Below are 13,616 nucleotides of genomic sequence, written 5' to 3'. Positions count from 1 at the left end.
CGCTACCCTGAGGAGTTCCATTTTCTATGCGATAGACTTTAGACAATGCATTTCCCACCCTTATCTGTATCGCCCTTTCACTCAAAAAATCTAATACCCAATTATACACCCTTCCCCCAATTCCTATCTTACCCAATTTTATCATTAAACCCTCTGTCCACAGCATGTCATAAGCTTTTTCAATGTCTAAAAACACAGCCACCACCACTTCTTTGTACAATTGTGCTTTTCGTACATCTGATTCTAAACATAATACAGGATCCATGGTCATCCTTCCTTGACGAAAGCCACTCTGATAATATGCTAAACTACGTCGGCTCTCAAGATGGAAAGTGAGTCTGTCAGTTACCATACGCTCCATCAACTTGCTCAAATGCGATGTAAGAGAGATGGGCCTATATCCTGTGGGACTAGAGAGGTCCTTGCCAGGTTTGCCAATAGGTACCACTACCGCCAATTTCCATGCCGAGGGAATTTTACCCAGCATCCACAGATTGTTATAAAATTCAAGAATTACAGAAAGGGAAGAGTCTGATAAATGTCTAAACATATCATAACATATGTCATCCTTTCCCGGAGATGTCTGACCAGATTTGTCAATAGCCACCTTTAATTCTCTTAAAGAAAACGCAGAGTCCAAAACACTGCCAAATACTTCTCTCCGACACAATGCCCCAGGATTCTGCAGCCGAATTCTCTTCCTGCACAGTAGCATAGTTTCACTTAAGTTAGCGGAGCTGTGCACTTTGGTAAACTCCTGGGCTAACATCTCTGCCTTTTCAGTGTCAGTAACTGCCTCCTTGCCCCCATCTTGCAACACAGGTATTAGAGTCCCTTTCCTTATTCCTTTCATTTTTTTAATCATGTGCCATACATCCCCCACATGTATGTCAGGCCCGATCATACTACAAAATGACCTCCAGTAGGCTCTCTTTGTTACTTTAACTGTTCTTCGAACTACTGCCTGCGCCCTTCTGTAATCCAGCAAATCACTAAACAGTAAAGTTTTCCGTACCTTTTGGAGTGCTCTATTGCGTATTTTCACTACCTTAGAGCATTCCTCCGTCCACCAAGGAACTGCCTTTTTCTTCTGATGAGGCTTTTTAATCGGAATAGCTTCTTCAGCAGTACTATATAAAATATCACACAATTTTTTATTACATTCATCAACATCTCCAGAAACTGTCAAATTCTGTAGCCTCAGATCACAAAGTTCAGAAAACTTCTCCCAATTTGCTTTATCAAAATTCCACCTTCTCAAAAATTCCCCCCTCATTCTGTTTACCTCCATACCAAAAACACAGACAACAGGAAAATGATCACTACCTATAGACGTAGACTGACATACACCCCAACTGCTCATCCCTGCTAAAGCAGCAGAAGAAAAAGTCAAGTCCAAAACTGACATTGTATTATTTACTATATTCAACCTTGTACCACTACCATCATTTAGACATACAAGACCATTGTCCATCATAAAATCCTCCAACACCTGGCCATTACTATCTGTGAATGAGCTGCCCCACAATGTGTTATGTGCATTAAAATCTCCACACCACACCACTTTACGATATCCCAAACCAGTAATTCTATTTAACATCTCCACAGTGATTTTCTCGCATGGATTATAAAAATTCACCAATGTGAACTTTCCACATTTGCTCCATATCTCCACCATAAGAGATTCGTGATTCCCACTAATAGGGAGAGATCGGAATACTATTCCTTCCTTTAAAAAGATCGCTACACCTCCTCCATTACTATGAGCCCTATCCCTCCGCACCATAGTATATCCACAAAGTGTAAAACTTAAGTGGGGTTTCAGCCACGTTTCCTGTATACAGATCACATCAGGCACCGGTTGACTATGAGCCACATAATGCTTAAACTCCTGTCCATTAGCAATAAGACTCCTAGCATTCCACTGTAAAATCACCAAACCATCACTAGTCATCACCTAGCTGGGAGGAAACTACTTTCCCAGCCAGGCCCTCACTGACTGACTCCCAAGTCAAACCCCTAATATCCAAATAACGTTCTGCAGATCGAACAATGATCTTAATTTTTTCAGTTCTACTACCTGTCTGGGCCGTACAATTAACTACTTCTGCTATAAACATAATGAACTTTGCCTTTTCAACAATCATCATGTCTGGTGTATTAACACTGCGGGCCTGCCGGTTCATAGCTGATCTATCACGGTCTGCTGTCCTTAGAACCTGACTCGGGGGACTCGACTCCATACTTCTTCCCTTTTCCACTTCTTTCAACGCTTCAGCATACGACAACCCCCTTACAGCTCTAACATTCTGGACTTCCATAGCCTTCTTCTTCTGTTCACAGCCCCCATACGCTGCCTTGTGATCTCCTCCGCAATTACAGCACTTAGGCTTAACACCCTCTCCACATTGCCCATATTCGTGTTCACCGCCACAAACCCCACATCTCTTTCGTGACCTACACACAGAGGCTATATGCCCATACCTCTGGCAATTATAGCATCTCACCGGTGGAGGGACATATATCCTCACCGGGAAGCTAATGTATCCCAGAAATACTCTCGCCGGTAAAGAATTTCCTTCGAACTGAATCATTACCGACAAGCTTTCTGACTGTGCTCCATCTCTGAACCCCTTTAATCTGACAGCTTCAATCACATTACCACCAGTCAGGGTTTTCTTAATCTGCTCCATTGTTAAATCAAGTGGAACTCCAGTTATTACTCCTCTCATCCTCGTCCTCTCCCTAAACAAACTTGTCGTAATCTTCCTACCTCCCAAGCTCTTAAGTTTCAAGGCTTTGTCTCGTTGCCGGTCATCCTTACAGGTAATCAGAATCTGCCCCCCCCTCAGAACCTTAGCTCCAGCCAGGTCACCTAAAGCTTTCTTTAACTCAGTAGTCAATCTAATTGGATTTAGCGGAGTCCCAGAGTCAGTATCAAATTTTATAAGCACCAAATACTCCTCCTTCCGACGCTTAACCTGCTCAGCACCATTCTCATTTCCAGCTGATTCTCTATCATCTGACAGACGCCTACCTTTTTTTTTCTGAACAGTTTGCCACGGTCCTCCACCACCCCAATTCCCGCTCCTACTCCCTAACCAGTCCGACTCACTCCCCTCTCCTGCGTCACTTCCGTCCATCTCTCCTCCCTCCAGCCCGCCCAGGAAGTCGTAACCGTCTCTGTCCCTCTCGCGCTCTTCTCAAGCTATATTTTAGCTCCGCCTTAACAAGCTAAACTCTAGCTTCTGATTGGCTACTCCAACTAAAGCTCTAGCTTCTGATTGGCAACTAAATTAATGATTTTTTTTAACCCGTCCTGACCGCTGCACATAAGCACTTATTTACTTCAGTTTTTATAAACGCATATAAAATATGGTTTATTATTAAAAACACTGCTCACTTATTTGGACACTCCACATATTGTTTTTGTGTTGTGAAATGCGCTAAACAATTAAAGCTGTGTAAATGAGCATGATGTATTTATTTCCAAGAACAAAGGACAGAAAAGCTGGTCTGCAAATAAAAATTTAATCCCATTATTAATTTAGTACTACACAATACATCTGTAACATGACAGTATGTTTTGTGAATATTTATAACAAGTTTTTATCTCAATTTAATAACACTCATGTTATCTCTGTTTCACTTTTGCGATTTTATTCACACCAGAAGTAAACAAACAGCGCATTCATCGCGAGATCCTGTGTTGTTCACGTGGGCTGCAGGTGGAGACTGTCCGACCTGACTTCTCCGCTCCTCCACCCCGCCCACCTGCACGCGGCTGCTCTCGCTGACCAGCAAGGCGAGGCGCAGCCGCATCTCGAACAAGCCTAAAATCACCTAGATCACTCTAAACGTGATCACACACACAGCTTATCCAGTCCATGTAGAAAAATGTGGCCAATAGAATTAGACTCTCTGGGTGTGTGTGTGTGTGCGCGTGCGTGCGTGTGTGTGTGTGTGTGTGTGTGTGTGTGAAGCAGTACTATAACAGGCTGTGTGTGTGTGCGTGTGCGTGTGCGTGTGCGTGTGTGTGTACTATAACAGTGCTGGTACAGGGTCGTCTGCCGTATTTGAGCCAGTACACACCTGTGTTCAGATAATCAACAGGTCAGGTGCGTCAGTCCTTCACCAGCACCAAAACGACTGCTCAGTGACACTGATGTAGAACAGTCAGAAAGTGACACTGGGCCAGCTGTGGGCCAGAAGTATTTTTCTGCTTGCGACTCTAAACCAGCAGTGCCGACTTAGAAACGAGTCCGGGCCAAAGTCGCTGGCTATCTGGGAATAAACCACGGTACAATACTCATTCCTGTTACTGGAACTCACTCCTGTTACTAGCACTCATTCCTGTCACTTTTAAAGTATCGGAAATGAGTTTTTAGCATAGAATTATCAAAAACATAAAGAAAGCTAAATGGCGGCCATTAAAACAATGAGCACATTCTACTGATTTTCCCAAAATCTGTATTTTAAATATAAACCATTAAAATCTAATAATTAATTTAGGTAACAGGGCAGTGTTGAGATTAGTCATAGTCCTAGTTACAATAAGATTAAATATACAAAAAAAAAACTAATGAGCGAGCTTAATTAGGTCTTGTTAATATACATATATTAAAACATGGGATGGAATGGGATTTGGAGCCTCTGAAGGATTTTAAGTTTATAGTTAGGGAGTGAGGACAGGTAAAAAATGCTATTTTCTCAGTGTTTCTCAGTTTTTATTAATGTTTTTAATTACATATATTATTTATGCATGTAATTACCTGCGGAATATGCTTTATACGCCAGATGTTTAAATGCCAAAATAAGCCTGAAATGATCTGGTTAAATGATTACTATATATATTTTGCAAATCACCATAAAATCTAATTAATATTAAAAGTATCTGCGTGTTTTCAGTTTATTTATATAAAAGGAAAAACCGCTGCTGTCCTCTAGTGGACAAATATCAAATTGACCAGTAAGAAGGCCAATATACTTTTTTTCTGGTGGGCTTTTCCTGGCCTGATGCTGATGGGGGGCATTTGTTGGCCTGATATTGACTTAAATCTGACCATGTTACATTAGCAAATAGATATAAAAATATAAAATATAAATCCAAAGAAAAGTTACAACGTATAAAATAAAGTGTAAAATAAAATTGGGACAGAAAGTAACACAGAGTTCTGGAACCAAGTTCTGCTTGGTTGGATCTTTCAGCCTTTTCAAGTTCACACGGTTGTTTCTGAAATCATAAAGTTTAGCTTCTGCAATGTCATAAAATTTATTTCAATCCAGAGTTGCATTAATTTTTCACCAAGATCTTGCAGCATTGATGATGGTAGAGTCTTCTCCAGCACATCCTAAAGATTCTGACTAGGTTTAAGGTCTGGACTCTGGTGGTGAACAATCAATGTGTGAAAATGATGATCTCATGCTCCCTAAAGCACTCTTTCACAATTTCAGCCCTGGCATTGTCATCTTGATGGAATAACCTGAGTTAACTTGAGGTAAAGAGTGAACCATTGTCAACACAGTTCTGGTTCCTCTCTCTCTGCTGCACTGCAGGGTTTGAACACATGGCGCCGCTGTTTCATTTCAGTGCAGCGGAGCGGGGCGGCTCGAGCGCTGCTCTGATTGGTGCGTTGTGGCTCTCGCGTCATTTTCGCGCCGTTAGTTCGGATCAGGCTGTTGGCGGGACTCGCGCGACAGGAAGAGACTCGGCGGCGGGCTGTTTGTTATTGTAAAGTAAAGGTAATGTTTTTAACCGTTTTAAAGACTTTAACGGCGCCGCGGGAGCAGTGTTTACTGTGAGGACTATTTTACACTTGGGGAGAAGCGCTAGTAGGCTGTTTAAAGCTGTGTTGTGTAACTGGCGCTTATTGTAGCTCGGATACGGTAACCAGCTAACCTAAGGTTAGCTAGCGGGTAACTCTAACCTAGATAACTAGCTTTAAACTAGCGTTTACTGGTATTATTGGCTGTATAGCTCGGCTAGCCAGCCAGCTAACTAACTAATTAAGTAACTACCAGCTTAGATAGTTAGCTTTGAATGAGTCGCCTGTTTGTGTAGGTTAGCTGATATAAAGAGCTACATTATGTGGTTAAAATATGGGTTAACAGTGACTTCAGGGTGACTTAAGATTTAAGGGCACATTACTACGTTTTTTAAGGCTGAAATTGTGATGTAACAACATATTAAGAGTTTGTTTAGTATAAATGACTTGTAGTTATGTAGTGCATGAGTATAAACTGCGAACAAGCTATTAAAAGTGTACAGTAAAGAGCAAAAATATGCAGAAGAAACAAAATGGACTTCTTTCAATAACATTGCGATATCACGATATGGATTTTTATTTTTATTGAACTGTTTTCTTCCCATATGACACATTCTGACACCATTTCTAGGACAAAATGTTAAAATGTAGGTTATGACATGGTTTAATCATGTTTTAAAGGGTACTGGAGCAACAATTAATTTAACTTGTTTTACATTTTGGGTTAGTATTCAGAGCTGGGTCTGAGGTCTTATGGGATATGCTAAATTTTTAAGAAAGCAGCCAAACATGTGAACTAACAGTTACTTTAAACACACACCTAATACTGTCCAGCTATCTGCCCACACCAGCCTTGATTTTGAAAGAAATTAATGAATAAGGTGTTCATAAAGTGTACAGATACTTTCTAATTGACAGTTACCTAGCAGAAGGCATCAGATGTTAAAACTAGTGAAAATAAAATGGGCTGTTTTTCTTTGCTCAGAAAGAGACCATGCAGTTCTCAGGCAGAAGGAGGAAGCTTGCAGTTCACTCTCAGAATGATCTCTACAGCCACTGTCTGCAGCTGTATGTGCAGCCTCCTCTGGAGAACATATCCCTCAGCGAGTTTGAGACCTTTGCAGTGGAGAGGCTGAAATGTAAGTCGAGACCACAGCTCCTGGTCATCGCTTCTCATTGTCCATGTCCTACATTTGTTTTGTCTAATTATTTTTTTTATTTTCCCATCTAAAGTGTTGAAGACTGTGGAGAACCTTGGTGTCAGCTATGTGAAAACAACGGAGCAGTACACCAAGAAACTTCACGCTGAAATCTCAAACCTTAATTTCCCACACAAAGCAGAAGTGGTAAGGAAATGTTCTATTTTTCACTTTTAGCATTTAGATTTAGCTGATACATAAAGGTTCCTCACACTGTGATTTAAAAGCTATTAAATCTGCTTACAATGGTTGTCTTTTAGACAAGGAAAAAATTGGCTTTGGATAGATTTACTTTTGAGAAATGTTACCTGATATTGTTTGTACTCTGGAGTAGCTTAATCTTTAGGTCTTGCTTTGCTGCAGTGGCAAAATGTTTATATTTGATTTGTTATTCATTTTACTGAACTTGTTACCCTGTTGTAATGGTAGTTGTTTAAAGTTCACTGTTTCTCTATATTAGGATGAGGCAAGTTTTACCAAAAGTCAGGTTGGACCATCTGAATATGAGAAGCGAAGGAAAGACCACATCTCTCATTTTATTCTGCGCCTGGCATATTGCCAAACGTAAGTGTTCCCCTTGTTCCCCCCTTTTTCTTTCTTTCCATAAAGGTACTTGTACTTGGGTCTTAATCTTAATGCTTCATTCAGTATTTCTGTTTCCATCCTATGTTTAACACTTTGGTCATTCTGAATTGCCACTTAAATCATTTGATAGCTGCCACTTCACATGAACTAAGGCAGAGATGTTGAACAACTTAAACACATAAGATATATGCAGAAATAGAAACTAAAATATATAGAAATAAAATATATAATAAATATATATCTTTAAATCACAGTAAAAATAATATAACTGAATTGTAGGGATGCGTAGTGCCCCAAATGTGCCCCCCCCCCCCCCAGGTTTTAAGTTATTTTGCCCTTTTGTGTGACCTTTTCAAAAAATTGTCACAAATTCTATTAATATTATATCTAGATTTTTGTCCTGTCCTTCATCCAATTAAGATAAACTAAGAGGGACAAGAGATTGTAGAGATTGCAATACTATTTGCAATCCCATTGCTATTGCAAAACCATTGCAATACTAAACATATTTTGAATCTAAATGTACGATGTAGTGCACTGTTTTTATAGTGGAGATGTGGACAAATGCATATAAAACCAACACAAATCCAGTTCCTTTATTTTATTTATTTATTTATTTTTTTTTTGAAAAACCGAAAGAAACTAAACTAACCTTTTTTTTAGGGAGGATCTCAGACGGTGGTTTATCCAGCAGGAAATGGACCTTTTTCGCCACCGTTTCAATGACCTCAGCTCCAAGTATAAGACTGAGTTTCTGCATAAAAATAATCTGAAATATGACACGGTAAGCATTTTATTTTGTGCTTGATTGAACAGTTCATCAGGTATTAGCTAATTTTAGGTTTGATTTTGAAAGCTGTGATAATCTTTATTATTTGTTCCTGTGACGAATCTAACCTGATAAACACACTTAATACACAGGCCCTCAGACCTGATTTTAAGAATATTGTGCTGTAAAGAAAAAGCATGTGTGTGTTTGAACAGCAGGTGGAGCTAAATGCTCACTGATGGATAAATGGCACCTGCTGTTTTCATGAGGAGGCTGACTTTATTATGTCTGTAGGGGGTTTTAAATGCCCATAAATATGGTGTATTAAAGCTAAAGCGCTTTAGGGGGGACCATGGAAATACTTTATTATTCTCTTAGTCTATATTTTATTGGCTAAATATCAGAGTTTTTGTAAACTTGGTGAACTAGCAATAATAATATTTCCTCAAAGCTTGGATATCGATATTCTACATGTTAACAATGTGGTCATCCTTTAATTCATGAGGTCCATGAGCAGTCGCTAATTTTACATGTATTTATGGTGCTTATTATGGCAACAACCAATAATCATTTGTTATTGCAATATGTTATAGCATGTGTTCTTCTCGGTCATTTTTTGTGCTTGTACTCTGATGTTTGCTTTCTGTTATGTTGATCTATGTTTGTAAGTTGCTTGCATTCTCTCCCTTTGACAGTTAAGTGCGGATGAAAAGATGAATCTGAAAGATCAGCTCATAAACTCCACTTTTGGTTTTAGTGGAATCACTATTGTGGAGCAGGATTTCTACAAGGTAAGACCAAAATTCAGATTCTTTCCATCTTACAGTAATCAAGCAGTTTAGTCTGTTTCTGAGATACAGAGTTACTGATTTGCTTTAAATGAAAAAAAAATGAAAATACTTGAAATATTTGAAAACATTTGGCTGAAAGATTTCACAGGTTTTCATTTTGACATTTTTCTTACTATTGAAAATATCCCAGTAGACATACCAACAGTACTTTTGTCTCTTAGTGCAGTTCTAATTATGAATTAATTTCAGCAGTGCTAGTCACACATTTATCACAACAGTGTAGTTTTAGTTATACATTTACCTTAGCATTACTAATCAAGTCCCATGTGAATGGAATTTACACAAAAATAAACAACCTTTGGTAGCTTAGCTAATGTTACTATTAAAAACAGTGTTTGTTTAAACTGATACCAAGCATACGTGATTTAATAGAATGTGTAAAAATAAACTTAAACTACTTGTTTGCACACTTTCACTGCCTCTCCCCTGTACCCTTTGCGTTCTATCCAACAGGGTTTTAATACACAACACTTCTGTTTATTATGTAGTATATGTATATGCAATTTAAGCAGAGCCACAATATTGACAAAGACTGCCAATCATTTTATATTGTACATTGATGCAGGTCCCTTTCCAAGATGCCTTGGATTTAATACGGACGAGGAAAGTCTTCCTGAGAGGTGGTTATGCCTACATTCCCCACCAGGATATTGTCACAATTGTTCTGAATGACTTCCGCACAAGACTTTCCAAAGCTCTCGCAGTAAGTTCCTTGTTTTACTGTTCAATATAATCTCTCTTCTGACTTTCTATTCTTTTTGTTTTGTAAAACATGCATATCCTTTTAGAAATTATTTGTTTATATATATATATATATATATATATATATATATATATATATATATATATATATATATATATATATATATATATATATATACACACTACCGTTCAAAAGTTTGGGGTCACATTGAAACGTCCTTATTTTTGAAGGAAAAGCACTGTACTTTTCAATGAAGATAACTTTAAACTAGTCCTAACTTTAAACAAATACACTCTGTACATTGCTAATGTGGTAAATGACTATTCTAGTTGCAAATGTCTGGTTTTGGTGCAATATCTACATAGGTGTATAGAGGCCCATTTCCAGCAACTATCACTCCAGTGTTCTAATGGTACAATGTGTTTGCTCATTGGCTCAGAAGGCTAATTGATGATTAGAAAACCCTTGTGCAATCATGTTCACACACCTGAAAACAGTCTAGCTCATTACAGAAGCTACAAAACTGACCTTCCTTTGAGCAGATTGTGTTTCTGGAGCATCACATTTGTGGGGTCAATTAAACGCTCAAAATGGCCAGAAAAAGAGAACTTTCATCTGAAACTCGACAGTCTATTCTTGTTCTTAGAAATGAAGGCTATTCCATGCGAGAAATTGCTAAGAAATTGAAGATTTCCTACAACGGTGTGTACTACTCCCTTCAGAGGACAGCACAAACAGGCTCTAACCAGAGTAGAAAAAGAAGTGGGAGGCCGCGTTGCACAACTAAGCAAGAAGATAAGTACATTAGAGTCTCTAGTTTGAGAAACAGACGCCTCACAGGTCCCCAACTGGCATCTTCATTAAATAGTACCCGCAAAACACCAGTGTCAACATCTACAGTGAAGAGGCGGCTGCGGGATTTTGGGCTTCAGGGCAGAGTGGCAAAGAAAAAGCCATATCTGAGACTGGCTAATAAAAGAAAAAGATTAAGATGGGCTAAAGAACACAGACATTGGACAGAGGAAGACTGGAAAAAAGTGTTGTGGACGGATGAATCCAAGTTTGAGGTGTTTGGATCACAAAGAAGAACGTTTGTGAGACGCAGAACAAATGAAAAGATGCTTGGAGAATGCCTGACGCCATCTGTTAAGCATGGTGGAGGTAATGTGATGGTCTGGGGTTGCTTTGGTGCTGGTAAGGTGGGAGATCTGTACAGGGTAAAAGGGATTCTGAATAAGGAAGGCTATCACTCCATTTTGCAACGCCATGCCATACCCAGTGGACAGCGCCTGATCGGAGCCAATTTCGTCCTACAACAGGACAATGACCCTAAACACACCTCCAAATTGTGCAAGAACTATTTACAGCAGAAGCAGGCAGCTGGTATTCTATTGGTAATGGAGTGGCCAGCGCAGTCACCAGATCTGAACCCCATTGAGCTGTTGTGGGAGCAGCTTGACCGTATGGTACGCCAGAAGTGCCCATCCAACCAATCCAACTTGTGGGAGCTGCTTCTAGAAGCGTGGGGTGCAATTTCTCCAGCTTACCTCAACAAATTAACAGCTAGAATGCCAAAGGTGTGCAATGCTGTAATTGCTGCAAATGGAGGATTATTTGATGAAAGCAAAGTTTGATGTAAAAACAGTGTTATTTCAAATACAAATCATTATTTCTAACCTTGTCAATGTCTTGACTCTATTTTCTATTCATTTCACAACGTATGGTGGTGAATAAGTGTGACTTTTCATGGAAAACACAAAATTGAGTGACCCCAAACTTTTGAACGGTGTGTGTGTATATACACATATATATATATATGTGTGTATAAAACAGGTTTTGTAAATCAATATATAAACATGTTGAGTTAAAAAAAAAAAAAAAGTTGCTAAAAAACAAATCTAATCCCAGGTCAATAACTTATGACCTTCCTCATTACCTGTTTTCATGTGAATTATTATTCAGGGTAGATGGTAGTAATCCAAGCAAAATCACACAAAAGCATGAATGATAGATTAAATTAATGCATATTATAAATGACACTACTAATATTATTTGTTTTTACATTTTGTCAGTACTTGTTTTGTTAAGTCTATTAGTATATTAGAGGGAGCCAACAAGAATTAAGTGAGATTAGTTTTCATTCTGTTGAAGACAATTGTTGGCTGCATTTTTATATGCTTGAGGCATTTAGTTCCCAGCATCCCAGGGCAGCTTATCCTCAATGTTTCCCTGGAGCTCATCAGATTCATACAAATACTGTAAATTCATGGAAAATGGTATAAAGATACTCATGTACTACATTTCACTACATTTAACAGCCGTACTTTTTAAACCTATTAAACAGTTACTATATGCAATAGTTACTATAATGCATTACACAATTTATTTAACAGACAATATGCTTTTGTGCTGAACACATTTCTCACACAGTTTGTTTCAGACAAGATGTTTCAATCTTCCTGAATTTGTTAGCAAAATTTGCTTACAAACATTTGTCATTGCGTCTTCTTGGGAATTAATTGGTTCGTTCAAAAAGATTATGATGAAACTTTGATGAGCACATTTAATGTCTCATATAGGCCTGTCACAATAACTAGTTTTTGTTGTGTGATGCCTGAAGTTAGTTTGTTTGTAAACAAACACAATGGACCATATCAAGGTCAGCAAACCTGAAAGTGATATCCATATTATGAACTTTCATTCATTAAGTAACATAATTATTGTTACAGGCCCTAATATTGAGGACATTTTAATAAACTGGCTAAAGAAATTGTGAACGGTTATTGATTATTAATTCAGATCTATGTTTTTTTCTATAGATGCCAGAATCTACTGGTACAGACGGAAAGTGGGTGTAGTGTAGTAAAATAAACTTCAGAGGTTTTATAGTTTCTCTCTACAGTCTGTTACTTTGGAAGCTATTAGTAGTAAAAGTACAAAATATTAAATATTTTATATAACAATAAATGAACTCTAGTGGAGAATTTATAACTAGGTTTTACTGCACAGCTCTCCTCTTTTTATTGGATATCTGTGTGCTGAGAGCATTATCATGCTAGATTGAAATGCCAGGGGATTGTGGAAGAAGGTAGGTTGGCTATTTAGCTCAGAAAAGACTGAAGCTTCGTGTGTGCTCACTTAAGCTGTACATTAATTCTTATATATAAAAGATGATCTGTCACTTGTGCCTTGTGGGAGGTTTTCATGTCATAGGCTGACATACATGCAAATAAAGCATATTAGTTAACCCTATGACTAAGTATGTGGGAGGTGATTGAAAAGCTCATAGTCAGAAATGGCTTGTATAAGTCCTCCTATGGAATTATAGCCTTAGAGCACATATGCTTAGCTTTCTTTTATATACAGTACAATTGTAAAATCCAGATTGTGTTTGATCAATCTCTGATAGCCAATCTCAAGATTCACCCATTTTTGGCAATAGGCTTATCAGAATAACTAGGCAATTATAGGAGGCAATATCTTGTCATATATTGTCATTTTAAGACCTTTTAATGTCACTGGTATTGTAATTATTATAATTACATAAACATTTTTTTTGCTATTTCCAGAATACTGCTATTAAAAATGAGAAGTTTTTAACGGTGTGATGAAATTACAACCAGCTTGCATGTTTAAAATATATAATGTTAAGTAAATATTTTTTCAGTTGTAGTCTTTTAATTACCTTTCTCTTTACATGTATGCCAGGCATGTCCCTGATCCGATCACATTATATTTAAAGGA

General features: G+C 38.2%; 1 protein-coding gene across 3 annotated transcripts in view; it reads left to right on the top strand.

Annotated features, from left to right (window-relative positions):
- Positions 1-5,658: 5,658 nt before the first annotated feature.
- The window catches only part of prim2 (DNA primase subunit 2), a 58,994-nt gene continuing 51,036 nt past the window's right edge, over positions 5,659-13,616 (top strand). Inside the window, exons 1-7 of one of the 3 annotated variants that reach the window (XM_049481638.1) lie at positions 5,659-5,742; positions 6,751-6,904; positions 6,999-7,111; positions 7,425-7,528; positions 8,213-8,333; positions 9,014-9,109; positions 9,735-9,872. In XM_049481638.1, coding sequence (XP_049337595.1) covers positions 6,760-6,904; positions 6,999-7,111; positions 7,425-7,528; positions 8,213-8,333; positions 9,014-9,109; positions 9,735-9,872 — 717 coding nt within the window. In that variant the 5' untranslated portion in view covers positions 5,659-5,742; positions 6,751-6,759. Of the gene's footprint in view, positions 5,743-5,778; positions 5,799-6,750; positions 6,905-6,998; positions 7,112-7,424; positions 7,529-8,212; positions 8,334-9,013; positions 9,110-9,734; positions 9,873-13,616 lie in introns of those variants that run through there. The other 2 variants (XM_049481639.1, XM_049481637.1) reach the window with 2 other exon arrangements.

The sequence above is a fragment of the Astyanax mexicanus genome, chromosome 7 (genome assembly GCF_023375975.1).
Source record: "Astyanax mexicanus isolate ESR-SI-001 chromosome 7, AstMex3_surface, whole genome shotgun sequence".
Taxonomy (NCBI): domain Eukaryota; kingdom Metazoa; phylum Chordata; class Actinopteri; order Characiformes; family Acestrorhamphidae; genus Astyanax; species Astyanax mexicanus.
The sequence above is the reverse complement of the archived record's forward strand: the minus strand, read 5'-3'. Positions and strand labels throughout refer to the sequence as shown.